The sequence below is a fragment of the Micropterus salmoides genome, unplaced genomic scaffold (assembly GCF_014851395.1).
Source record: "Micropterus salmoides isolate LMB-PRFRI ecotype aquatic unplaced genomic scaffold, ASM1485139v1 Ms_hic_scaffold_22, whole genome shotgun sequence".
Lineage (NCBI taxonomy): Eukaryota > Metazoa > Chordata > Actinopteri > Centrarchiformes > Centrarchidae > Micropterus > Micropterus salmoides.
The window spans coordinates 9,973,671-10,001,150 of record NW_024041373.1 but is presented as its reverse complement, the minus strand read 5'-3'; the positions used below and the strand labels follow the sequence as shown (position 1 = coordinate 10,001,150).

Genomic DNA, 27,480 nt, shown 5'->3' with positions numbered 1-27,480 from the left:
TTCTAGCAACATAAATGGGCAATTATATACTTCTAGCCATGAAGGTTTAATCACAAAAATTTTTCCTGAGGTGCTTTCTACAAAGATCATAATCACGCTCACAACGAGCTCTTTTACAGCAACCTCTGCATCAAAATGGCAATCAGCTTCAGCATAACCATCCAGATGGTGTATAATAGCAGCAGCTTGTGCTTCGATCTGCGTAAACCGACAGGCTCTCCCTGTTGGAGTAGTTGAGGTTGAGGCATGACTGTGTGTGTTTGTTTGGAGGGGCTGTGGGGCTGACACATGTACTGTAGACCACAACTGCAGATAAAAACCTCAAACCCTGAAGTGACAGTGTGACTTGAAGGGTCTGTTTCACAAACAGGTGTTGACTGGTTTATTTGGCGGAGGAGGAGTTTACGGTCTCCTCTTGGTTGCTTTATTTCTCAATCAGATGACGGGATGGCACAACAAATAACCAAAATCATAGCTCAGTTTTTCTCCCTTACTTAACAGAAAAGATTCATCTTTAAGTGCCTTGGGCATGCTAAAACTATGACCATATGTTTTGGTTTCTTCTGCCCTAAAAAAACCTGTTACACAAACAAAAAGAATGCGTGCATTGCTAAATTGCTACGTGCCAGATCTTTGCATCCTCTCCTGGTGGCCCCAGGTTACTGATCTTCTTCTGCCTGGGTGAAGAGCTGGGTGCCTGAAGTGGGACGGGCAAAGAGGGGAAACTCTGGCCCCGTCCCGTTCTCCACTTTTAATGAGCGCTCCGAACATGCAGGAGTAAGAGTCCAGGTGGAGCAGTTCAGCGCTAACAAACACGCCCGCTGGTCCAACATTGCGTTTCGATGAAAGCGTAAGGGGAAAGCTGCACAGGGAATTACTTGTTTTTAAGGAGGACAATTATACCTTCTCAGGTAAGTCCACCTTCATTGCTCTACGGAGAGGAGGATTTTGAGCAGAGAGTTACAAATCAGCTCCACACATGAAGCGGCGGTTTTGTTTTTGCTGCTGCGTGGCGTGAATGAATTATCCGCTTTAGAAATGATGCGTAATTGCGCGTAATTGACCTCCACCGAGTCCAAGCGAGTTTGAGTTCTTTTGATAATCTGGTGTGTAAGAGGTTTTAACCAACACTGCATGGTGTTTTGTTTTTACTTTTTAATAACCCTTTTCTTTTACAATTTATGATTGGTTCAGCTGAGCTTGTGAGATTTGACAGGCTGCCCAATTCTGTTTAAATTCAATGTTTGTTTTACTTTCTGTTTATTTTTCTTAATTTTACCTTTCGAGTAACAGCACCTTCTTCTTTCCTAAACTGAAGCTGACCGAATTCGGATATGTCACCACCTCTCAATGCTCATTATAGAAATGTTCTGTGGAAAATGAGCCACCCTTTATTTTTCAGGCTATTCTAAGCTTTTATTTTGAAATGACTCATTTTGTATAATAAGCAGGAAACCTGATAAGTGAATTCTTCAGCTTTTGTTTTGATTTCTTCTACATTATGTTTGACATTTCTGTATGGTTTGAAGGGGCCTGATTAAGCACAGGTGGCGTCTAATATGTCCAGCAGCAGACTACAGGCTCTGGCTTGCACTGAAGTCGGTGCCAGGAATTAAAGTAATTCAGCCTGCTCTGTGCTTGATAAACAAATACTGTCCCAGCAGCAACAGCAGCAGCCCAAAAGGCTTCAGAAATGACCTTGTAGAGACATGTTGGCTTCCCTGTGTGTCTGATCTCTCCCATGGTTCTTTAGTTGGCTTGTTGTTATAACACTTGGCACAGCTAACATGCTTACAGTACATTTCTGACACCTGTTAATATGGGGATTTAACACTCCCTGGCACTGGGTGCGTGTAAATACTGTCTCACTTCAGGCATGCCATCACTCAGGAACACTAAGAAACTAAGTTCAAGGCTGGTAATAATACTCAAACAAGCCTCAGTCCCCTTTAGTACTTACCCTTGTTGCATTTACACTGGCCACCCCAGACAAGGAATGTGGGTGCTGCTGAAATGGAGGAAGACTGAAATACAGTCTTTGTGTTTTGGCACAAAGCTGCATGGCTTCACTCTTACTGATGTGGAAAACATTTAGAGGGTGAAAATGTGAAATAACAAGATGTTCAGTATTCAGCCTTCTAAGGCTATAGGGCACCAGTCACAGATGTGGTCTTCCCATGCTTGGAGAACCCATTGTGTGCTGGCCTTTGAAATAGGCACAGACAGCTAATGTACATCCTGTTTGCATTAAAACCATTGTCTACCTGTGACACTCCTGCCAGGTGCGATTTTCAGCCTGCATTATCAGATTTCTGGTGCGTAAAAAGAAATTTGCCTGCAGGAGCTGAAAATGGTCATTTCAGTGCAACAGCAGACCAACAGGCTTTTCAAAAAACAGCTTTGCCTTGTGTAATCTTAGTGTAGGCTGCTTTGTGCGTGTAATCCACATTGTAGGGAGAATGTTATCCCGAATTGAATTGCACTTTAATTCCTCGAACTATGTGATCTGTCTGAGCTGCAGGGGTTTTAAAGTGACTGAGGCTCCTGCACAGAAGCTTTCATCTTTTGCAGGGGCTGTGGAAATTGCTTTGCCTATTTGTTGTACATTTTATCATAGTAAATTGTTAGCGTGGCAGTTTGTTTGACTTGTGTCTCCACCCAGCAGAAATGAGATGCTCAGTTTGGTGACAAATACAGCATGATTGCACTGAGGAGGCCAGCTGAAGCTGTGCTATAGGTACAACCCATGCCATATCTAAGTTTAACACAGGTGTATCCAAGATGTACAGAACCCACAGAGTATGTAGCCCTCCCTGTTTCTAATTAATGGTGGTGGTACTTGGTGAGTGTGAAAGCCCTCACATACCACGCGTGGCCTTTTCCAAGCACCTATCCCAGATCTCAGTCTCCGTTTGTTTATTTTGGATCCTTTAGTTGAATGTGTACTTGAGTGTGTGTGTGTGTGTGTGTGTGTGTGTGGGTGGGTGAGAGATTGTGTCTCTGCAAGTCCTCTCAGAATCTATTATCTACTGTACAGGAAACTCCCAACAGTGTTTGTCCAAGGATATCATTTGCCCCGCATTTCACTGCTTGGAGAAGGAGGCATTTAGAGACTTCCAATGAGGGCACAAATTTAGAAGTCTGAAATTATTGTCACTTGTTGCACATTTCATTTTTTGCTATAATGATGTCATGCCTTTCTTAAAGGACTCTTCAGAGGAACAAAGTCACTGAACGAAGGCTTCTTTTTAAGTGTTCGTACGCAAAAAGTAGTAGTAGTACTGTACATTGGTGAACATGGTGTTCTTAGTTCAGATTTCCTTGCAGGTGTATGATAGATTGTACTTTGCATTATCCAGAGAATTGCGCTGACTCACCGCTCATGTGCTGCAGGTCTGTCTCCTGTACTGTAGATGTTCATATCTGTCCCAGCTTGTTCCCAGCCTCAGCTTTCTTCTCCCGTAAGGACAAATTGTAGTCCTGACTGTGCAGCAGTGATCTACCTGCCTGCCATAACACTGTGGAAAAATCATGTCAGTGCTCATGAATGTCAGATAAAAATGTAGAGCGGCATTAGGGAAAGTCCTATCACTGCCAACTGCTGCTATGTTAAGTTTTTCCTTAACATGAGATGCTGTGTTTTTGTGGTTGTGTATTCATGCTCATTAGATAAGAAATCATGCACTTCAGTGCACAACAACCGCCTCACATACACTTTATGTAGAAGCTGTGATAGAGAACTGTCGGAGGTAACAGTGAAAATGTACATCATTACACTACACAGTTATGTTTACCAGCTGGACAGGACTGTGATGCTTTATCCAATATGATGATGATCCAGCACAGGAGACAGATAGTGAGTTTTAAAGGAATAGTCAATATTTTGGGAAATGCATTTATTTTTCATTTATTTTGCATTATCTTTCTTGCTGAGAGTGAATTGTCACTGCCCACTTTGTGCTCTATTGAGCTTCATTAATTTGATGATTAAAATATGGGAATAATAGGTATAACTCTGCACTCCAGCAGTTACAATCCATCCATCGTCAACCGCTTATCCTGCGTACAGGGTCGCTCCCAGCTTACATTGGGCGATAGGCGGGGTACACCCTGGACAGGACACCAGTCCATCGCAGGGCCACATATAGACAGACAACCACTCACATTCACACCTAAAGACAATTTTTGGAGACACCAATTAATCTAGCCTGCATGTCTTTGTCTTTTGCTTAGAGAAATGTTGTCATTTTCCCATTTACACCTGCACACATCCACACCTGACAACTCACTGAAGCAGATGCCTTGCTCAAGGGCACCTCAGTAGGTGCATTACAGAAGGGACTCCTACTGGGATCTTCTAGTCACAAATTCACTTCTGTGACAAGACAGGTGTATTTTTACATAGTTTTTTCAATGGTACTATTAATTCTTGCAGCACCTACACACATCAGTCTGAACTGCATCTGACCCTGCCTCAGAGGTCGCTGTATGATCACGTGATCAGACTAAACCTGCTGGTGTGTGCCGGCAGTGACAGACGTGACGCCACCCTCGTGGGAGGTACAGCATTCCTCTGTTAACAGGGAGGCCTCAGTCATCACCTTCCCAGTAAGGAGCTCCATACCTCCACTGCCGTGCAGAGAAGGGACTGGGTTGGCTCTCATATTTAGTTCATCTTCCAGCTTTCTCTAGCCGTCTCTCTTAGCTCAGACTAATTGCAGTTGTAGTTATCACCAGCGTTATCATTACTGCAACAGACCTGCAGTGTCTGGAATGACGTCTCCGCGACCCATTTCTGTTCTTGTTAACGCAGGCTTTGACTGTGATTTATGTCTTTACATTTGTATAACTTTTGAGTCTGAACGACAGACACAGAAAGAAATGTTCTGTGTTAAACAGACTGTATTTCAAACTGGGATCCAGCTTGATGTGGTTGTTAGTGTCATCTGATTGAACACAGTTCCCCATTCCTTACACATTATATTATGTTTGTGTGTGCTCTCTAATTGAGTCTGACTCCATACATAGAGGGAGGGCCCTTAAATACAGTTTTGTTTGAGTCCAGATGTTCGCTGTGGAGCTCCTGATTGGTAAATACCTTCAGCCTTTTGTAACCCAAATCATTGCAACAAGAGACATTGAGCTGCACTGAAATAAAATACTCATTTGATCTGACTGAGCTTTGAAGTAGGTGCAACAATGTAAGTTACAATGAATGTTTTCAAAATGTTCAACATATAAGATAGGCTTTTCGGACGTTAGATGGGTTACTCAGATAGTTCACAGTCTGTCTGCTGTTTATCCATAATTCTCTGGAAAGTGCATCTTAGTGGCATAAGTTTACAGTTTATAGTAGTTTTGTTTACAGCTGACATTACAACACTCTTCACACTCAGAAATGTTAACTAAAGTGTATAAAGTAACCTTCAGCGGGTAAGCAGGAAGCAAGCAATTGGTTTCAGATGATATCTGTTGCTTCTCCTCTCCTCTCCCTAAGGTCGGGAGGTTATACAAGGACACCTGGCTGACCTGCTGAATCAGCGCACCACCCATCACGATGAGAGCATCACTCACTGCCATCTGCCTCGGTGAGCAACCCGTCTGTCTGTGTGCAGGAGTACGCTGGTTTTAAATATATGATCCTTGAGTACAATGTTTCATATTTCCAAAATACTCTGGGTGCTACCTCTTTCAGAATCAGTTTTCTGTTGCATTCACACCATCAAACAGTGGCGTACTCTTTCATAGAGGTCTTGTGTGTACAGTAAACACACAGATGATTATGTTACTTTGTCTTGCTATTACGTGACACTCCCCCTGCCTCACCCGCAGCGCTCCTCCTGTCCTGTGCTTGCTGGGCCAAGCCTAACGGATCAAAGAACAAGAAACCAAAGCAAGGTATACATCCTCAACAAGCAAGCCTGTAATTGCCGTCAGTCCCAGTGTTATTGTCTCCACAGTCTCTTTTCATTTACTTATTCAAAGAATTTCTAAATCGGGATGTATAAGTTTTCAATATTTATTTATACTGGGAACAAAAACTTACATGATAAGATGATAAGATCATGATATGATAAGATGTAATGATGTCTTTTTATATAAGAATTCATTGCATTTTTTATATCATAAAATATATATACTTTATGATATAAAAAATGCAATTAATTCTGAGTTAATCTAGTTAGCACTGACTTGGTGATTTGCTGACCAAAAGGTGTCTTGGGTTAAAGTTAGTAAAGTAAGTAAATTTCACTGATTCTATTTTAATGTGAAGCAGAACCTAAATACATATTGAAATATAGTCATTTCAACTGGGGCTGAAACTAGCAATTATTGTCATACCCAATCGTATCATTTAGGGTATGGGAATTTATGGAACCTAGGGAATGGCCTTTTTTCTTCAATAACACAATTATTTGATTATCAGTAGTTATAGATTATTATTCTGTAAATCAACTAATTAATAGACTCATTATTTCAGCTCTAATAGCAATGCTGTTGAGACTGTCTTCTTCTTCATCTTTTTCTTCTTTTTCTTCTTCTTCTTCCCCCCTTCACAGTTGTTCCAGCTATAGAGTGTGACGTCAGAGCAGGGAAGATCAATCTCCCAGAGTTCATAGCCAAATGCCCTGCACATTGTAAGGAGACAAAGCAGCAAGTCTATGGGACAGGCGTGTTCGCCTCCATCTCTAGCATCTGCAACGCAGCCATCCACAGGTTAACAGCGGAGCGATAAATGTGAAATTAAGCTCATGTCAGACATCTTTTTGGCAGTCAAAATAGCCTTTTAACAATTATATCTGATTAAAAATCTTGTGTCCACAGTGGCGTCATCACCAACACAGGAGGAAAGGTGATAGTGAGGAAGATGGCTGGGCAAAACGCCTACAAAGGCAGCAACTCCAATGGAGTGCGCTCTCTGTCTCTACCTAAGTGGAGGGAGTCGTTTGTTGTCTCAGGTATTAACAATGAAGTTAGTAATGTTAAACACAGTTCTTTCGCCCTCCAACCAACAACTGGGTCTGCTGTGTTTCAGTGGGGAAGCCCAAGAAAGGAGTAATCTATCCATCTACTCTGGACTACATCCCTGCAAGACCAACCTATGTGAAAACAGGTGAGAGGAGGGTTATTTTTACATTCACGTCATGCATCTTTTAGGTGAATAAGAATTTTAGTGCTTTACATTTGTTTTGTTGTTGAGTGGATTGGCCGTTGCCTACTGTTTCACATTGATAGGAGCCAGTAAGCACTGATTTGTAACTCAAAAGATGTCTAGGCATCTGACTTCAAACTGAGCAAAATGTGGTTAAAAGTGACAGGTTGTTGTCTAGATTACATATAACCATTATTTGAACAGCATTTCATTCACCATATGTAGTGATATGACAGGGTATACTTCACAATATAATACAGTTATTAAATTATTATTAAACAAAAATTAATTGTAACCTAGACAACAATTTTTTGTCCATTTTTAACCCAGACATCTTATGGCCCACAAATCACTAAATCACAGCGTTCTGAGACAAAAGGTTATTATATAGACCTCCCTGCACTTCACTCTGGCATTTGGAACTACGCTCCGGTTGAATGAGGAGTCAGAGCACTGCAGTCTGGTGAAGATCATCAAGAATGCATTAATACACAGCGGTAACTGTAGACGCTCTTCCTCCTCCACAGTGCCGCCTACAACAACAGCACCTGAACCTACCACAACTACAACCCCTGAACCCACCACCACCACCACGCTGGCTCCCACCACTACTACTACATCCCCATCACCACCCACAACTACCAAGGCTCGGGCTGCTGTCCACAAAGTCAGGGATGCAGGTGATTTAAACAAACACACACTTCATCATACATCATTTTTGAATACATACATGTACAAAAAGCTAATTCTTTCGTCTAAATCAATAGATCCATGTATGTTATGTTATGTGGGGGATTGGGTATTTACTTGGATGCAGGATCCAGTAATACCGATCCCCTGCAGCCAGTGTTCTGCCTAGCTGACGTCTACTGTAACTAACAACATTAGCAGCTTGTAACTAGAAACACTGTTCGCCAGAACAAGCTTTCATTTGTGTGAAACTGAGTGATGAGGACGAACGATTGCAGCTGGTAATTACAAGTCACAACTGCAATTATGACAAATTACAGCTGGTCTGTGATGAAGTTACAGTGCTGTCCAGTTGCTCGACTGGCTGACTGACTTAACTGTACCCTTGATCACCAAAGCGTTCATCACTCTTATTAAATTAAAACCACTGTGAGTCACCTGGCCTGTTTTGGATAGAAATGCAGCTACAACTACAGTGAGTAGACAATGCTGCAGTATCTTAAGGTATGTGTGTACATGAGATGGGCCATGTGCCAGACAACCTCCCAACCGTTTCTCTCTCCTTCATTTTCTGTAACATTATCTCTCCCCTCTCCATATTGGCACCCCATTTGTCTTTCTTCTTACTAGGCAGCAGTCACCCATACCTTGCCTCTGTGGCAGCCGCAAGTTCAAGTAAGTGAAGCAAGGCAGACAGGAGTCAACTGTATGGCGTCAGATCGGTCTCAATGATAATGAATGAAGGATTCACAAATTTATTTCAGGATACAGGAGATATATATATATATATATATATGTGCTCGTATAGCAATTACCTACCATTCATAACTCAAACATATCTAATCATGCACGACAGGAGAGTTATCACTTGTGGAGAGCAGACTCCATATTAGGGTTGACTTACAGGTAATTCCTAATAATTCTGGAGGACTACATGGTAGGTAATGATGATTTACTAGAGAATGGACTGGTAGATACTAAATTAATGAATCATCAGGTAATGATTAGTTCATGAATATCTGTGAATCTATTTGCTGTTATATTTTTGCAGATAAATAGAAGAACTTCACACTGTCTCACCTTCTGTTGGAATGTTTAACTTATGGACAGGTACTCATGAAGTAATTATATGGTATTTACCATTCAGTCTGATGCACCATTCTCAGTGGAAGGACACAACAAGGGTAAATAATGGACAGTTAATAACTAAGTAATTATTCAGTACTCAGTAACCACTTAGCATGATACACCACTGTACTTGAAGGGACATAAAAAGGTTAAGTAATCATAAGATAATAATGAAATAATGAGGGGCTACTTAGTAACTACTCAGTATTAGGCATCACTTAACTTGGGGTTCACAAAAACAGTGTAATTAGTGATGAATGAGTTGTTACTAGTTTTGTGCCATACACCGGCTGGTTCAGAGTTAATCAGAAACAGCTGAAAGTGGACAGTATGATCAATTTGCAGATATTCATGCATTAAAAGTAATTCATCATTATCTACTATATAATCCTCCATTAGGAATTATTTTATTATTATTTTTATTATTTTATATTATTTTTATTTAGTACTTATTAATGATTCATCAATAATCGAGTCATTCCTGATTTATTCCTCACTCACTCATTTCTAGAATAATTAATTATTAACTGATCATTAGCCAATCTATACAATTCAATAAGGAGTTACTCATTAACTGATAGTTCACTCGCAGTTAGTTCCTCATTCGTTTTTGTCCCTTTTTCAAAAAGTGTTACCTGCGAGCCATGTGATTGGCTACAGATAATTCCCTGTTAAAAAATGTGTGAATTGAGCCACGGCAGGGGAGTCTCAAAACATCCACACACAAATGCTGTGAAGTTCACACATGGCAAGCTGTTTGTAAATGCAGGTTCAGAGTTTTGTATATGAATTTAAAAACACCCAAATATGTTTTTGATGAAAACAGCAAACACTTTTGTTTTTGCCCCCATTCATCATGAGCTGAACTCAAAGACTTTCTCTTTGTTCACAAATCTGTCAAATTCTGTTTTAGTGAACAATATAATCCATCCACCTCACAGCTGTGGCATATCAATATGCTGATCAGACAGCATCGATATTGCAGAGGCGTGCAAAATTTGCAGTTTCACTGTATTGAGAGGGATCTGCCCTGTACAGTGAAAACCAGTATTGATCCGTGAAGAGAACGCCTCAACAAAGTGCTAGACGCCATCGAATGTGAACATTTGCCCACTCAAGTCGGTTTTGACAACGATCTGCATTCAGGTCGAGACCCTGATGAGGACGACGAGCATGCAGATGAGCTTCCCTGTGACAGTTCCTGAGAGTTTGTGCAGAAATTCTTTGGTTATGCAAACCGACTGTTGCAGCAGCTGTCTGGGTGGCTGGTCTCAGACGATCTTGGAGGTGAAGATGCTGGATGTAGAGGTCCTGGGCTGGTGTGGTTACACGTGGTCTGCGGTTGTGAGGCCAGTTGGATGTACTGACAAATTCTCTGAAAAGCCTTTGGAGACGGCTTATGGTAGAGAAAAGAAAATTCAATTCACAGGCAACAGCTCTGGTGGACATTCCAGCAGTCAGCAAGCCAATTGCACACTCCCTCAAAACTTGCGACATCTATGGCATTGTGCTGTGTGATGGAACTGCACATTTTCGAGTGACCTTTTATTGTGGCCAGCCTAAGGCACACCTGTTCAATACCCATGTTGTCTGATCAGCATCTTGATATGCCACACCTGTGAGAGAAATAGGCCTTTTGTGTACATACAGAAAGTCTTAGATCTTTGAGTTCAGCTCTTAATGAATGGGGGCAAAAACAAAAGTGTTGTGTTTATAATTTTGTTCATTGTATATGAACGATAAATATTTTTGTGTGCACTGAACAATATTTTTGTGGAGAGAGTCATTTATATATAAATGCATTCATTAATAGTGAGATTGATCTGGCTCCATAAAACTGTGTGTTTTTGGGTGGCATGAGGGTGTTTACACTGTGATGTGCATGTAGATGTTTACATCAAGCTTGAGGTGTTTGCTTCACACCTGTTCTCTGAGTGTAGTGTACATCAGGATTCATCATGTATTCTGTATTAAAGGTATCAGTGTTCCTGTTCACATAGCAAGTTTGTCTTTATCAACGGCACAACTTGTGTATTTAAAAAGTCTGTTCAGTTAACTTGTTTTAAGCCAAAAACTTAAAACAGTAAGGCCATGACCTGGGCTATTGGTTTAATTTAATAATCCAAAACTATGTTGAATTTGCATCTAATTTACATACCAGTTTTATTTGTCCACACTCTGTTATTTTCAACACTGGTATAGGACAGTCACAGAATGGTCAAGGAAAGAGTTTCAGCCAAGGTACGTCAATACTTTCACTGATTATGCAGCTCTTGGAAAGTCCTGTAAGCACATATACAAATTCAAGTTTAACTAAAACATGGCATTTCTTCAAAGTATTCAGAGGAAGTGCCTATCCAAATAGATTCCCACAACGTGCCAGTGCAGGTAAAGCAAGATTTAATCTTCCTGATGTGTCCTTTTTCATTCTAACTTAGCAAAAGATTGCCTCACCATTTGCTCTTTGCTCTATCTTTCTTTTGTACTGATATACATAAACTCTGCATGGCATCTCTGCTCTGTATGTGCACAGCTGCTTTAAAAGACTTGTACATTCTTCTAACTCAGGGCCGGACCAGATTTTTCTTGAAAAGCCCAGCTTCTTTTCTGTTGTCTGTCAAGTAAAATACCACAAAACACAAGATGCCATTCGTTTTGCATGTAACTTAGTCATAAACTAAAAGTATCGGACAAATTAAAGTGTTGTCCTGATGGTGTGCTTGAGGTATAGTCAGGGATCACCAAAGTCAGTATGAATCATCCTTCAGGGACCGTGAATGTCTGTTCAAAATTTCATGGCACCCCATCCAATAGTTGGAATTAATATTCAGTCTGTTATGAATGAAATATGGATGTTATTTCATGTTGTCTCATAACACATATGTCTTGGTCCCAGGTCTGCGTAGACCAGAGGCAGGGTCAGCTATCAGGAGACAGCCATCCTCTCCAGTTGGCCCAGGTCAGCCTCACCATTAGCACACACACAAAAACAGAGTAACAAACAGGTAGACATGGTGGGATTGACAGGGAATGCGGGTCAAGGGCATCAGGGGGGGACAGATGGCTTTGTTGGAACAAGAATCCAGGAGACTCTGTAAGTCTGACCCTCATATCCACACCCATAAGCCCCTGTGTTCTTCACCCCAGGGTCACCACTAATCCACTCCATCAAGCATCTCAGCTGACATTCCTTTCACGATAACCGCTGTTCTCTGTCATCAGGCACATCCTCTTATTCATGTTTTCATTTTTTGAGATGAAAAGAGACAAATGAAGCTTTTTATATCGTGCTGCGGAGAAAATGCCTTCAATTCCACTCAAAGCAAACAGCTGGGCTTCATTTGTGGATGGAGCCCCCCGACCTGAAACTCTCTTCTGCCCCTCCTTCCCTCCTTCTCCTCTCTTATTCCATCTGCCTGTTTCTCATTGCTACAAACAGCTTTTAACAGGGTTCAGCCAGCCCCACCCGAGCGAACTCCAACCATGAGCCAGTCCAATCCCGGTAAGTATCTCCAGACCCTGAGTGGGAGTCCTCAGACTGCACCAGCAGACACACTCACGGACAGGGATAAGTACACAGATCTGATCAAACAAGGGAATGACTGGGACAATATATGTTTTATAAAGCAGCACTAATGTTTACCCTTTGTGGGATGCTGTGGTTCAGTGTGTGGCCAATCTTCTATAAATGACGGACAGGAATACAATTACGACTTTCACTGTACCCAACATGAAAAAAGTGAACAGTGAGTATGGTGGAATGCCTCAAAGATGAGCGGCGATGTGATGTCATTGTCCCGAATTCATCTTCAGCATTATCTACACTAGTGGGAGAAAGCAGCAATCTCTCAGCTTTCTCTTTTAGATAAGGCCACGATGAGAAACTTGCTCTGTCAGTGCTCTAATAACATCTTATGACAGAGCCCATCTGGTCTGCCCACTTCCCCTCCCTTGTAAATGCTTGCAGAGAGGAAGAGAGAGATGAAAGTAGCAGCACCAAGTGACCCAATCCGCAGCACTGCAGGATCTGGGTCCACTCTTCAGCCTGTCAAGAATAGACAGCTCTCGCCATTCAGACCAGGCTAGGTTTGGCTCGCTGAGGAATGTGCTTCTGTTTTTGCCTCTGTGGAATGCAAAAGTAAAAATAAGACAGATTTATATTCATTTAAATGATGGTTGATTGTGTTGACAGGATTTCTAGAACGCAGTGTGAGCTGTTTTAAGCTTGTGCATCATTTCTCTAACTGACGTGTTTCTGCTGAGACTTAAGTATGTGAAGTATCTGATCGGTGCAGAGAGCAGCCATTCAGATCGGCAGCTTGTGGATAATAATGTGATACTTTATTGATCCCCTTAGGGAAATTCTTAGAGCTTAAGGTTAGAAGTCAGAGGTCAGGATCAGTTACACAGCAGCACCCCTGGAGCCAGCAGGGATTCAGTGTATTTCTTCAGGACACTCTAGCGGGGTAGATGCTTGCAGACATTTATGAGTTGAAGGTTTTCCCCCCACTGGCTTTGCCACTCGGCTGCCCCAAACAGATGTTTGAATTTATTGCTTTATGAAAATTTTCCAGTTTGTCCTCGCATTTGTAATGAGATATGCTCACTTGACAACCACAAATGTTCATGACAACGTCCTGTGAAATATGTCGAGATTCTGTTTCTTGGGTCTCTGTGTTTTCTATGAGAATTTGCATATTACCAATGATCCTGCAAAGCATATAGCAGACTGAGTGAGCTACAACCCAAGGTGTTGGATGGGTATCCTTGATCCTGCTCTGACCTTCTGGCCGCACTGATCACTGAGGTGGCTATGATCAGGAGAGTTAAACTCAATCCTTTTAAAGCACCTGTTTCATCAGAAAAAACAACACAACTGTCTGCTGTATAGTGCAGGGCCTTTGACCAGCAGCAGATTAGGCTAATCTCTGCGTCCCACTATCTACACTGTCCCTGGTTTGACACCAACTTTACAATAATACTCCCACGCTTCGCTGGGCTGCTGGCTGGACTCTCCCAGCCCGTCCCGGTCAACAAAGGCCCTGCTCACTAGCTGTCACTGGATGGGAACCTCAGAGCCCAGGTTGTGTGTTTATGTAAGCTACCCATCCACCACAGGGAGGGGCTAACTGGAGTGTGTTGTCATGGCTCAGCCAGTTTAGACAGATGTGATGCCCTGTTGTGGTTTTCCTCAGCTGTTTGGGCTTCCAGTGTTAAATCACAGTTCAATTAACCTCAAGCCATGCTAGAGTCTGGCCGATTAAACTGCCCAATGTTTTTGCCACGTTATAAGTTACCACTTTGAGTCTGTGTGATCAAAATGTGATGCCAAGAGGAGTAAGTAGAAATGCAAGAAGAAATGAGAAACACATTTTCTCAGAGAGCTGGGCTTCCTCTGTCTCTCTACACTGGAGGTAGAAAGAGTAAGGCTACACTTCACTAAAACAACTTGTAGTTGCTCAGTCACTGTCTGTCTGAGTGACTACTGTATGTTTAGTGGCTGGCTCAAGGCTGATCATCTTGTGCATACCCCACTAATAACATGGCAGGTTTAGTGGAGGTCACAAGTATGCTCCTCCTTGTTGCTTGTCCTGAACACAGCTTTCTAATCTTCCCCCGCACAGCTTTTCCCAGAAGGGATTGGGCGCCCCCCTCCTATCCTCGTCCTGATTGGTTCCCTGGTGCTCAACGACCAGCAGGTACCAAATACAAAATAGATAATCCTTCTTAAACAAGTGATAAGTATATTCGAATTTAAATGTAAGTGTTTTCTTTAATTTCAAACTGACTAAGGGAAGAATTGTATGGGTGTGATATTAAATATAATAAAATAGTTTCTGTTAAAGTAGGTGTTACAATGTCCATGCTACGATCCTTTAATTTATTAATCCAATGACAACTATGTGGCCTTATAAATACATTTTTAGAATTCTCACTCACAGTTAGAAACACATTTGTAAGAGTTTGTCTCATAGCCTACTCTTTGCTAATCAATAAAAGTGAACTGGAGAAGAGCTACTTTAAAAGTCAATTTTGCAATGAAGCATTTAAGGTTGTCAATAAATGACATGAATGAATGACATATGAATAATATAATACTGAATATTATATTATTTCTGGTCCACACATGCTGTATCATACCATTAGAATAAGGTTTGAAGTGTTAAATGTGGGTGACTGTGATATAATAATTCAACCTCTACTTAAACACAGTCTCTGTGAGACTGCACAATGGTGCTTTGAGCTAAATGCTAATGTCAGCCTGCTAACATTTTAACAACACGGATGTAGTAAGAAAGATTCCTCTAATAATACATCCATCATCCAAAATTTATTTTTACCATATTAGCATGCTAACATTTACTAATTTGCACTAAACACAAAGTCCAGGAAAGGGAATGTCATTAGTTTAAGGTAGCATTGAGTTGTAAGCCTTGTAGTTTCTGACGCCTCCACCTTCTCTGCTGTACATTCAGATGTTAGTTATGCAGCTCCAGACTCTGGATACACGTGGAGTGAGACAGACACACCTGAGATTACAGGTAAGTCTACATCCCTCTGAAAGCAACACAACATGACAGTAGTTGGGTGTGTGCTGCCCCCTTCATAGTGGCAGGTTACTACACCTTATATCCATGTGAGTTGCATGTCCAAACACAGCTTGCATGTGTGACTGAAACAGTAAGGCATCTGCTGACCATGTATGTGTTGAATTGGCTCCATCTGTAAGTACATGCAATGTGTCTCTCAGGACATTGTGTTTACATGCCATCTGCCTGCCATATGAGAGATTCCTGTGAAGTGTGGAAGAGAGTAGCATAAGGCAGGTTTATTATTTGTGCATGTAAGAGAGACACTGTGAGGTGATAATCTGCACAAAGCCATTATTTTCACTGGTCTGGGATTGGTTGGGAAGAATTTGTGACCAATCACAACCATGGAAATGTGTGCTTTTCCCTCTGAAGTTCATTGTGGGAATACTAACAGGTTTCACAACATCCTTCTCTAGCTCGGGATCACAGGCCTGATATCTCAGAATATGAGCGCTGGTTTTATAACTTTGGACCGTACCGTAAGTGTTTTTCTATTCTATTTATTGGGAACTAACAATACCTGGGGTTCAGGTTTAATATTGTCATATATACGAATGTGATTCTGTAGATGTTTGACTGTTTTCTCTTAATGACAACTTATGACCACACTCATATTATTCCCATGTTATTTGACACGGGACTACTTTTATTTCTTGTTTCATTTAGTGTTTAAATGAAATGTATTGTGTCAATGTCCTTTTGACTCTCGGTGAGATGTCACTTGGTGTTTATTTGTGTCACTTGGTGGTCTTTATACAACCTGCACAAGTTATATGGAGAATATAGCCTAAAGTACGGAAGCCCTAAGTGGCCATTCATTCAATTTTTTTTTTCTCCACGTTTTTTCGGGGATTACGGGAGAAGTATCTTGTGATCGCGATATAACGAATGTTGTTTTCCCTTGATAACTGGATAATTTTCTCATGATCTCAAGATAGCAAACCATAGCTGAACACGTGTGTTTCTTTAGGATAATTTCAGAGCACTTTTCAGTATGACTAGTTAGCTCAGTTGGTAGAATTGTATTATCCTCTTAAACAAAGTTATGAAGAGATTCAGGGGAATCCAATCACATTTCCCGACGGCTATTTCGGAAACCTTTAAATAGCCATCAGAAAATGTGTAACATTGAATGGATTCCCTGAATGAGTAGCACAGTAATTTCCTCTGCCTGGAAATGATGGGGAAATGAAAAGTCCATAGGTTGATGGATGTGGACCAATTGCAGTCTCTTCATAAGAACTTTGTTGAAGAGGATTATGAAAAAAAGAAAAGACAAAAAGTTTGTGATCAGTGAGGATCGAACCTACAACTCCAAGAGTGATGTGCTCTACCAACTGAGCTAACCAGTGAAAATTATATTTATGTTGAAATTACTATTATTATTATTGTGTGAAACTACTGTTTTGTTATCTTGAAATCACGAGAAAATTATCCCATCATCACGGGAAAACGATGTAAAAAAAATGTTTTAATCGATGGCTGCTTAGGGCTTCCATACTAAAGTGAAAAATAAAAGGAATTTTTCTGCAAGCTAGCTCAGACATGGGCCATGACACTTAAAGGAACAATTTGATAGTTAGGGAAATATGCTTATGTGCTTTCTTGCAGAGAGTTAAATAATGACAAGAATCTTAGCTTAGCACAAAGTCTGGAAACAGGTAAACAGCTGCCCTGGCTCTGTTTATAGGTTACAAAATTACATATTGGTTTTATACTTAGGTTTTTGTACATATATAGCAGAACTGGATATAACAACATTTATTCATGAGCTTTATACAATGTCTACACAGGCTGCGTAGAGAAAGCAGGGCAATAGCAGAGCAGAGCAGTAGCAGCTAGAGCTTAGTCCTCCATGTGTGTTTACATAGGATGTGTTCAGGCACAGCATTGAGTGTAAGTCACCATGCTTTGACAGATCTTAAAACCCAACACACAATCTCTGTAGTTAGGCACGTAAATCGGAATTAAATAGAGAGTGAAAATAGCTTTGGGTCGGCTACACACGTCAAACGTGAGTGAAATGCTCTGCCTGTGTAGACAGCTGTGTTGATTTAAACAGAAGCAGATCTATTGCGTCATATGCGAGTACGAGACCACTGCAAAAGTGCAAACAGTTGAAACGTCTCCTGTATAGACAAGCCTTTACCTTCACACAGAGTTATGCTAGCTGTTTCCGTCTGCTTCTAGTCTTTATGCTAAGCTAGGCTAATCACCCCTGGTTCTAGCTCCATACCACACAGACATGAAAGTACTGTTGACCTTCTCAATTTCCCGCGTGCACAACAAAAATACCACCACACACATACACACATCCAACCCAATGAAACATTGAGCTGGTGGGAGCCTGCTGTAAGGCCGTGTTGTCTTTACATTTGTTTCACATATATCGTGTGTCACAGTCTGTCGTCACTGATGTCTTTACTTTTAGTGCCTCGCTCTACAGACTCAGATGGCGGCCGTAAAGTGCCATTGGATACAACCCATACAAGAGGTGAGCAGTGGCTATCATGGCTACAAACACCTGCTTTAGCTTTTTAATTAGTAGAGCTGAAAAACTGTATGAAGAATTTTCCATTTACAATAATGATAATAATAATAGGAATAATAATAATGATAACAGCTTGAATTTTTAAAGTGCCTTTTAGGTGACTTATGGAAACTTTACACATGAGGAATGAGGAAATGTAATTATAAAATGATCGTAGCTAGCAATGTTAGCCGCTGATAACTGTGTTAATTAAGTCCATAGGCCTTGGTGAAGAGGTAGGTTTTCAGGAGTATTTTGAAAATATCCAAAGATGCAGCATTGCTGATCTCTGTCTGAGAGAGTTCCAAAGGGTGGGGCTGCCATACTGAAGGAGAAACCAAGAAACTTCTTTTTGTAGAGCTACTGTATATTGATGGGTGATGTTAATTAGTTACTTGCTGAGTTGTTGTAGACATGTGCTAATGCTGAGCTTGTATGATATCATCTATGCAGTGGAGCCAGTGGATGCCTGGAAGCCAGAAGCAAACATTTATGAATCAGGTGAGATAACTTGCACCACTCCTTTTTCTACACCCCAAATGAGTCACTTTGCCAGTAAACCTTCAGTTTTGACTGGAAGTACAAACCAAACCAAGGTTATCCAAGGAAAAGCATATGGGTTTCTGCTCAGCCTGTAATTGTAGGGATTTGGAGTCAAAGTGAAATGGCATGGTTGCTTGAGGATAAAATCAGTTCCTGTTTGGCAAAGCTTTTGCCACAACAAATACTGGCTAAGATTTTGGGATCTTTGCAAATGTGCCATGTTCAATGGAAATTTAACCAAACAAGCTTTTAGGTTGATTCTGCAAAAAAAGACATTTTCTCTTTCTTTGTAATAGGAGGGTAGAACATTTATGAAGATTTATTTCCATAATAAAATGTGATTAAACTGCCTTAATTATTGTCAATTGAATTGTCTTGTCCACCATCCTATATGAATTATGTATGATTAAATAGGATGGGATCTGTTTCTTTTAAAATAATTTTGATAATACAAATGTCAGTGTAATTAAAGGACACAAAAGTTAAAAAAAATCTTAGGAAAACTCTTATTTGCAGTATAAAGCCTAAAGATTAGATTTTTTAGCAGAACAGCAGAATTCTGTTTAAAAGACTTGTGTGTTTCTTGTTTTTTAGGCTTCAACATGAGGGAGCAAGAACCTGTACCCAGAGCACCTGAGCCTGTGTCACAGGGAGACCCAAGTATGTCCCTCATACTTCTTTAAAGCCACTATTCGTATAATTTCTTTATTTAGTGTATTAATTTCAGTTTCCCCCGCCAAAATCTGTGGCATTAAAGGTACCCTGTAGAATTCGAGTCCTGTTTACATTCAATGTTTCTCACGGAGTACATTATATGTTTCCTTTTGGCCTAAAAAATGTGTTAACTGGATATCCTTCCTCATAAAACATTTGCAAAGAAAATATTTGGAATTGCATTAAATTGCACTGTTTATATACATGTCAACACCACTTGTCAATCAGTGAAATGTCAATCACCCATGTGCTTGTGTGTGTGCGTCAACAAAATGGGTGCCCACAAGTAAAAACAATGATCTAAACCACTACCAGTGGTCAAAAACTCCCTACCTTTCAAAAACTACCTTTAATATCTGCCACCTTGACTTTTTTACTAAAACTTCTACAGGGCATTAGAGTTTTAAAATTTCATTCATTATGGCTTTAACTGGGAACAAATGTATTACCAAACACATTATTATTGAATCTGCTGCAACCTTGCGGCGTGTCCTCTGTTTGCAGATTGTAAGGTGGACCTGGCCTTCCTGATGGATGGGAGCTGGAGCATTGGGAAGAGGCGCTTTAAGATCCAGAAGGACTTCCTGTCTGAGGTGGCTCAGGCCATCAACGTGGGAGTGGCCGGACCCATGATGGGCCTCATCCAATACGGGTAGCCTCACCATTCCTGTTGTGTTACTATGTACCATTTTTAGATAAGCAAAACATATTGTGATTGCTTGTTGTTTTTCTCAAGGGATGACCCTGTGACAGAGATCAGTCTGAAGTCTTACTCCAACTCCAGAGAGGTGAAGTCAGCCATAGATAAGGTTGTGCAGAAGGGAGGCCTCACCAATGTGGGTGAGTGACCCGCTGTTAGCTGCCAGCTACAGTAAATGCCTACAAATGCAAGTGTGAAAGTGAAAGGGTTGCCATTATCGCACGGTTTACTACCCAGGCACATTTTCACATGCAAGGATGGAATTAAATCTAAATTTACTGCGAGACACTGTTACCGAAATTACAGTCCTGCTTCTGTAAGCCATGTTTTTCCTCTGCTTTGACCAAAAAGCACTTGGTTTGGCATTTTTTACCAGCCCATGGGGGTCAGCTTTCAGAGGGCAAGTGCTGTTTTTCTGCTTTGCTTGGTGCGTCAGCATGCATCCCCTGCCACATTTGTCTTTATGACTTGCTAAATTTTGCATTCACATATAGTGTTTGTGTTTTCCCAGAAGTGCTCTGTAATCATATAACAGTGTGAGTGGTTGTAAAAACTATGGTCCCCAACAGAGCATTTCCTGTTCTGCCATCATTTAGATCAGTGGTTTTCAAACTTTTTCACGTCATGGACCCCTAAACTGACACAAATTATACCATACATTAGTAAAAATAAATGATTCTCCTTTTTGCTAGGGTTACCCTAAAAAAAAAATCTCAGTCCACTGAACATACATTATGAGCACACATTGGTTCTTGTCCCTCAACTTCTTTTCCTAAATGCATTCCTGCATTTCAACCACAGACATAAAGTGGATGTAACATAATTTTAACTGTCTCCCTGCTGCCCCCTGGTGCACCGACAGGAAAGGCCCTCACCTACATCAACAAGCAGTACTTCAGTGATGCCAATGGAAACCGAGGGGGAGCTCCTAACGTGGCCGTGGTGCTGGTGGATGGCTGGCCCACAGACAAGGTGGAGGAGGCGTCTCGGCTCGCTCGAGAGTCTGGCATCAACATATTTTTCGTCACCATTGAGGGCCCTGATGACAACGAGAAAGAAAATCTGGTCGAGACCAACTTTGTTGACAAGGTGGGGTATTGTCACAGAGGTGTTGTCGGTGCTTCATTTAAACATGCCAGCTTGAAACAAAGTGTGTCCTTCATCCTACAGGCTGTGTGTCGGACAAACGGCTTCTTCTCCCTGCCCGTGACCAGCTGGTTTTCTCTGAGGAAGGCCGTGCAGCCCCTGGTGAAGAGAGTGTGTGACACAGACCGCCTGGTGTGCAGCAAAACCTGCCTCAACGCCAACGACATCGCCTTTGTCATCGATGGCTCCAGCAGTGTGGGAACCGGCAACTTCCGCACGGTGCTGCAATTTGTGGCCAACATCACGCGGGAGTTTGAGATCTCTGACACCGACACACGGGTCGGAGCCGTGCAGTACACCTACGAGCAGAGGCTGGAGTTTGCCTTCGGCCAGTATAACAACAAGGCCGAGCTACTGAACGCCATAAAACGCATCAACTACTGGAGCGGCGGTACCAGCACCGGCGCTGCCATCACCTACGCTGCGGAGCAGCTTTTTAGCAAATCCAAACCCAACAAGCGCAAGATCATGATTGTCATTACAGATGGGCGCTCCTACGATGACGTCAGGGCACCTGCTCTGGCTGTCCATCGCCAAGGTTAGAGGTCAACCACAACAGAATATGAAACATTTTTGTCCTTGCACCATGTCCTTGCATCTAAAAGCATTTTCAAACCTCACTAAATAAATTAAAAAATGCATGATAATAACCTAAAACTAGATTTCTTTGCTCCTTAAGTTTGTAAGTAAAAACCCTTGACCTAGAATCAACAATATAATTCTACGAAAATGTGTTTCCTCTGGTGTGTGTCAGTCTACAGCGAGGTGTCAGGCAGTGTGTGTTTGATGTGACAAACACGTGTGAGGTGGCCCGTGTGTAATCAGCTCTCTCTTCTTGTGATCTAGGTGTGATCGCCTACTCCATCGGCATTGCCTGGGCAGCCCAGGACGAGCTGGAGTACATCGCCACAGACCCCGACAAGGAGCACTCCTTCTTTGTGGACGAGTTTGACAACCTCTACAAATTTGTACCCAAGATCATCCACAACATCTGCCAGGAGTTCAACTCCCAGCCCAGAAACTGAGGACCAGACAGGGTGGTGGTGTAGAGGGGGACGTCTTGTGATCCTGGGCTGTCTTAACAGAGCACTGATCGTAAATTTACTCACTCTGTTGCCCAGATGGCGGTTGCTGGATTGGCTGCAGCGCCCCATGTTTGAAAAGGGAGGGCTTTTGAATTTAGGTGAGGATTGTGGGTTTGGACAAAACAAATCTTAAAGTGAAACAGCATTTGGTTCCAAATATACAGATGGTGCTAATGGTAAAGGGTTTGTAAACACAGTGACATTGACATCTCATGTACACTGTGGTGCCAGTTGTCCTCTGTTGGTGCCATAAAGAGAACAGAGTATTCCTAATCATTTAATAATGGTACTAATAACTCACCCTTTGTAAAGGGTTCATAGCTTGTAACTATTTTTATTACTGGTAATAAATCATTTGCTAATGCTTTATAGATAAGTTATAAGCCATTAAGCAGAACAACATTTGTGTGGCCAGCCTGTGTTAATCCTCCTCTGGCATGAAACTCTTCAAACCTCTCCATCTGAACATCTGGACCAAAATTAATTTGTTAACAACTTTGTAAAAGCAAGTGACTGCTGCAGGAGCCGAAGGGATTTTTTGCAACTTGGCAACACAAAAGTTATTCTTCAATAAAGCATTTGTAGATGATTTAGACGCGATTTTAAGAACAACGTACAAAACCTTTTATAAATGGTGCCTTATTAGGAAGCGGTATCAAAAAGATTAACAAATATAAAGCTACCTTTCTGGGATTTGGTGCTTGCAGAGAAATGTAGACTTAAAGCATGCCTAGCACTTCCTCTTATGGCTTAACCTACTTCATAAACTTAATAAAATGGTGCTTTTTTATACAATTCTCTGTAAAGACGATATAATTTCTTAGAAATGGGTGCATTTTGATCTTCCTAATAGGAGAGATTTGATAGTAGGGACATTGTTTAAGTTCCTCTCAAGGACTGTGGCGCTGCCAGCTATTGGTATGAGGCATATGTGCAACCAACAAGTGGATGTGGAAAGCAAATCAACAACATGGAACAAAGACTGAAGTGAGGAAACAGGAGCTCGTCTATCTTTGTATAGAGCGATGGCAGATGAAAAATTTACTTCTCTGGAATGAAAGCAATTCATCTCATCACTCTTGTTTTCTAATAGTGTGGTTGCTTCTAACATTGCAGGCATTTCTCAGTTTTGTTGAAAGAGTATTTATGATTTTCTCCCTTTTATGTCCTGTTTGTACATATGCATATTAAAAGCATTTCCCTAATAATGGTCAGATAATTGATCTGATTTTTTTGGTGCAATTTTTAATAAAATAAAGAAAATGAAGAGAACTTAAAGTGGCTGACTTCTCCTGAATCATTTCTTGATCCGATTGCCGCAATTTGCCAAAATCGCACTCCTCCTCAGATTCTTAACGCAGTCATGTCCGAATACACGGACATGTTTTTAGATTCAGTGTGACACTCTTCATTGTGAATCAGGAAAAAGACACTCCTTATAGCTTCATAACTTGCCTGAGAATCATCATGTTTTTAAGTTTTCTTCAGTATCATAGTAATCCAGTGACGGTTGTCTGTGCATCCATGGATACAGTGCAAACAGAGTTGGTAGTAGCCAAAATGTAAATATAGGCTTAAAACAGGCTCACGTAGTCAGAGTGTAACTCACTAAATCCATTGATGTGCTGTGTGTCAGATTGAAAACTCCTGATCGGCAATGATGACCACACTTGGTTTCTGCAAGTTGCAAACAACATTCACAAATGACCAACATCAGAGTCTAGTTAACATTTTACAGCAGGTTTTATTTTGAACATACTTTCATATACAAACCAGTGACTGAGAAAATGGCTCATTTGAAGCTGTACTCTAAATGTACAACATCTTGATTGATTAGTTGTTTTTTTTATTTAATGCAGGATTGTTTCCTCCCTTCAGTTTACAGTAAACTGGAATTTGCAGGACATTTCTCCTCCCTGTCGGATGGTTAACTCATTATTTCAAACAGTCCTACAGTACTGCACTAATTTCCTGCTAAACACTGGACTACTGTAAATTTCTGGACATGATACATCACATTGTAGTCGAGCATGTCCACACAATTGGGGAAAACTACATACAGTACAAGCCATTCAATTCAAACAAGAGCAAACTGGCCAAAATCAATTAGTTATTCCTAAAATGGACACCCAGAACCAAGTTTGAATTGCAATTATATAACCAAGATGGTTTACTTTGGACACATATGTTTGTAATCTTACTTCTGAAGTGTACAATAAATTGAACCCAACAAACAGGCATTATATTTAATGGTCTGTGTCACTCTAACAGCTTTGCCCTGAAATGCACAAAATTGGTTCCCCAACCACACTTATCAAAAAGGAGCACTCAAACTCACGCTGCACAGTAAATTTTAAGACTGAATATATATTTTGTTTATTATAAGCATTTGTAATTTTACATCCAATGTTAAAATCGACAACATTGTGACAACCAGCTCCATTTCTCTGCCGTCCCCTCCCTCCCTGTTCCCCAAAACAAGCTTGTTAAAATAACGTTTTTCAAGACCTTTTTAAAGCAAAGGCACATTTGTTAACACGTGTTTTAAAAAGGAAAATAAAGGCAGGCCAGCAAGCAGAGTCAGTCTGGGAAGCAGAGAAGCAGAAGTGAGAGGCTTCCACAACAGCTCCAGCAAGCCTTCAGTAACCCACATTTCTAGAACACCACTACACAAAACCTGACTTGGAGTAAAGGGCCCGAACCTGGTTGGTCTGACAGGGAAGGTCGAGGGCCAGAGGGATTAGGGATGAGCGTGAAGTCAAAGGGGCAGAAGACCGGCTTGAAACCTCATTTCTCCACTCCGCACTCTAACACTTGTCCTGAGCCTCCTAGCTACAGAGGTAAAGTTTTAGTCTGTCTGGGTGTGGGGTGGGGGTGGGGGGCGCTGTGGAGGGCCACACCCAGGCCTGCCTGGATGGTAGATGGGGGACTGGAGAGCAGTTCTCCTCCTGACTGCCCTCCCTGCCGAACCTTTCTATGGAGAGTCAAGGCCCGTTTGAGGCTAGCGCTACATAGTCTACCAGTCCGACATGAAACCAGTGGGCTGTGAGAGGTGGGACTGGACCCATGCCTGAAGGTCCTTCCCCTCCTGTGTCTCTATTGGTCCCTGATCATGGGAGGCTGAGTCAGCGAGCAGGGCTGCAGGGAGAGACGCAGCTCCACGTCATACGAACACTTTGGCGAGCGCGTCCGCCCCGGCGCTAGCGATGTAGCATTTAGACGGATGAAACGCCACATCGTGGATCGACTCCTCAGACTTCTTTCTGTGAGCCGTGAACTCCTGGATGCAGGTTTTACTCTCCAGGTTCCACAGACGGATAGAGCAGTCATGACCTGCAGAGAGGATGACGAGTTACAAGTGGTTACAAGGCGAACAGCAAATCAAAAGGAAGTGTGAGCATGAACCAGTCTCAAACAAGACTTGACTTTGTAGCACACAGGGTGGCAATATGGCGTCTGGAGAAACACTTCAGACATAGATTTGAAATATCATAGAATGGTTTTACTTTTAAGTGGTTGTTTGTAGTAGCTGTGTTTAGGAGAATAACGCACAAGTGGATCTGAAAAGTGGTGTCAGCCTTCATTTTGGCTACTGATGAGTGCTTACAATAAATAAGACTAACCCAGTGTTTAATCAGTGGCATTGTCCTTTTTAAAGCAAGTTCCCTGTCCCATTTAGATCATCAGTGACTGAATGAGTCTCCTCTTTTACACACCTGCTGCAAAAACCTATAATACTGCTACTGTTACACAGTAACTGTACACATATTTTACTTCCAAGTATAAAGTTTTTCAAGATTGTGAAAGCTGTATATGTTCTCATAGGTTCAGATGCACAGTAGCAGGCAATAAAACCTCACCACGTCAACACTTGGATAATAACTATAATGTGTTTGAGAAAGAAGTTATGATAATTCACAGTCATTGCTGACTTTCACATATCCTGCTACACAGTCAGTCACTGCCAGATGGGCACAAAGAGACACACTGGTTCCAAAGGTACTTACTGCCTGACATGAGATAAAGTCCATTAGGGTCTACGGCTAAGCTTGTGACAGCATCCAGGTGAGCCACCATGGAGTGAATCAGCTTCCCACTGTTGTTGTCAAAGAACTTGATGTGTCTGTCCTCCTGCGCGGTGATGGTGATGGGAAGAGTCGGGTGGCTGAGGACCTTATTGACCTGACAGGGAGTGCCTGGGTAAAAACAGACGAGCGCATTAGACAACACACAGCAGGAGAGGGAATTTAGACCAAATGAATGGACAGGCAATCTGAATTAAATCTGATTGGTGGAAACATTATGTTCTATGTGCGGATGTTAAGCATGTTAAAACTAGTTGTTTTTTTTAAGTAGTGTGGCAACACCTCACCTGAGTATGCTGTTACTTGCTGATAAACAATTTAGTAACTAAATATTTTGATATGCACAAAGGTCTCGTTACTGAAGTACAAACTAAATGGGAATTCAATCAAATCCAAATATAGATGTTCTAAAAGAGAAAAAAACATTGAGGATTGTGGATAACAACATGTGTCTGCTTATGAATTACTTTCCTACAGCTGCCACTAGATGCTACTCAAGAGCCATAATTTCTAATGGCACTCTACCTCAACACTGTGACTGAATTCAATAAGCATTGTATCTGAATGTATTTCAGCCTAGAAATAAATGGCTAATTTTACTGATCAGAGGTCTAAATGCTGTTTTTTAGTTCATCCAGCCTTTCAGCTGGCATCCAGCCTTTCAGCTGGCAGACGTACCCGGCTCCAGATTGGACTCCAGACTAAGGACTTGCTGGCGCGTCTCCATGTTGAAGAGGCCAATCTGCCCGTTTGTGAAGGATGTGACCAGGTGGGCTGGATCACTACACACCAGGTCTACTGAGGAGGGAACTCCTAGGTCTTGAACACAGGACAGATCCAGTTATGTTATGTTAATTATTCAGTTAAAGCAAATATTTAGAAAAAGAAAGAAGTCATAGTAGTAAGCTTCAAGTTAGTACTTTTGTCTTCGTTGAATACTGCGAGGGCGGGGGAGGTTGTGTTGGCGTCCCACAGTCTCACGGTCCCGTCTGCCGAGCAGGAGAGGAGGCGCTGGTGTGCGCTGCTGTACACCAAACCCCACACTGAGTCAGTGTGCCCACACAAGGCTCCACGCAGCATTGATGGGTCTGCCACAGGAAACACACAACAACC

At 41.6% G+C, this 27,480-nt stretch overlaps 2 protein-coding genes across 8 annotated transcripts in view; one reads left to right on the top strand and one right to left on the bottom strand.

The window, feature by feature from the left end:
- Nucleotides 1–523: 523 nt before the first annotated feature.
- vit (vitrin) lies at nt 524–23,560 on the top strand. Of its 7 annotated transcripts, XM_038737585.1 has the most exons (23): nt 529–911; nt 5,498–5,588; nt 5,833–5,898; nt 6,561–6,717; nt 6,826–6,959; nt 7,037–7,114; nt 7,681–7,833; nt 8,474–8,518; nt 11,174–11,212; nt 11,309–11,359; nt 11,868–11,930; nt 12,411–12,473; nt 14,596–14,670; nt 15,448–15,513; nt 15,981–16,043; nt 17,996–18,058; nt 18,548–18,595; nt 19,232–19,297; nt 19,856–20,003; nt 20,088–20,191; nt 20,914–21,140; nt 21,222–21,735; nt 22,044–23,560. In XM_038737585.1, the coding sequence occupies exons 2-23, from the start codon at nt 5,558–5,560 to the stop codon at nt 22,220–22,222; spliced, it is 2,433 nt and encodes an 810-aa protein (XP_038593513.1). In that variant the 5' UTR covers nt 529–911; nt 5,498–5,557; the 3' UTR covers nt 22,223–23,560. The 7 variants fall into 7 exon arrangements, with proteins under 7 accessions (XP_038593514.1, XP_038593517.1, XP_038593515.1 ...); XM_038737586.1 differs by lacking the exon at nt 12,411–12,473 and having other exon boundaries at nt 524–911; nt 22,044–22,222; XM_038737587.1 differs by lacking the exons at nt 11,174–11,212; nt 11,309–11,359 and having other exon boundaries at nt 527–911; nt 22,044–22,222.
- Nucleotides 23,561–24,006: 446 nt separating this feature from the next.
- LOC119916937 (striatin-like) overlaps nt 24,007–27,480 on the bottom strand; it is a 28,578-nt gene continuing 25,104 nt past the window's right edge. The window contains exons 14-17 of the mRNA XM_038736927.1: nt 27,288–27,455; nt 27,046–27,186; nt 26,290–26,478; nt 24,007–25,615 (exon numbers count right to left, since the gene is read on the bottom strand). Of these exons, the coding sequence (XP_038592855.1) occupies nt 25,446–25,615; nt 26,290–26,478; nt 27,046–27,186; nt 27,288–27,455 (668 nt within the window). The 3' untranslated portion in view covers nt 24,007–25,445. The remainder of the gene's footprint in view (nt 25,616–26,289; nt 26,479–27,045; nt 27,187–27,287; nt 27,456–27,480) is intronic.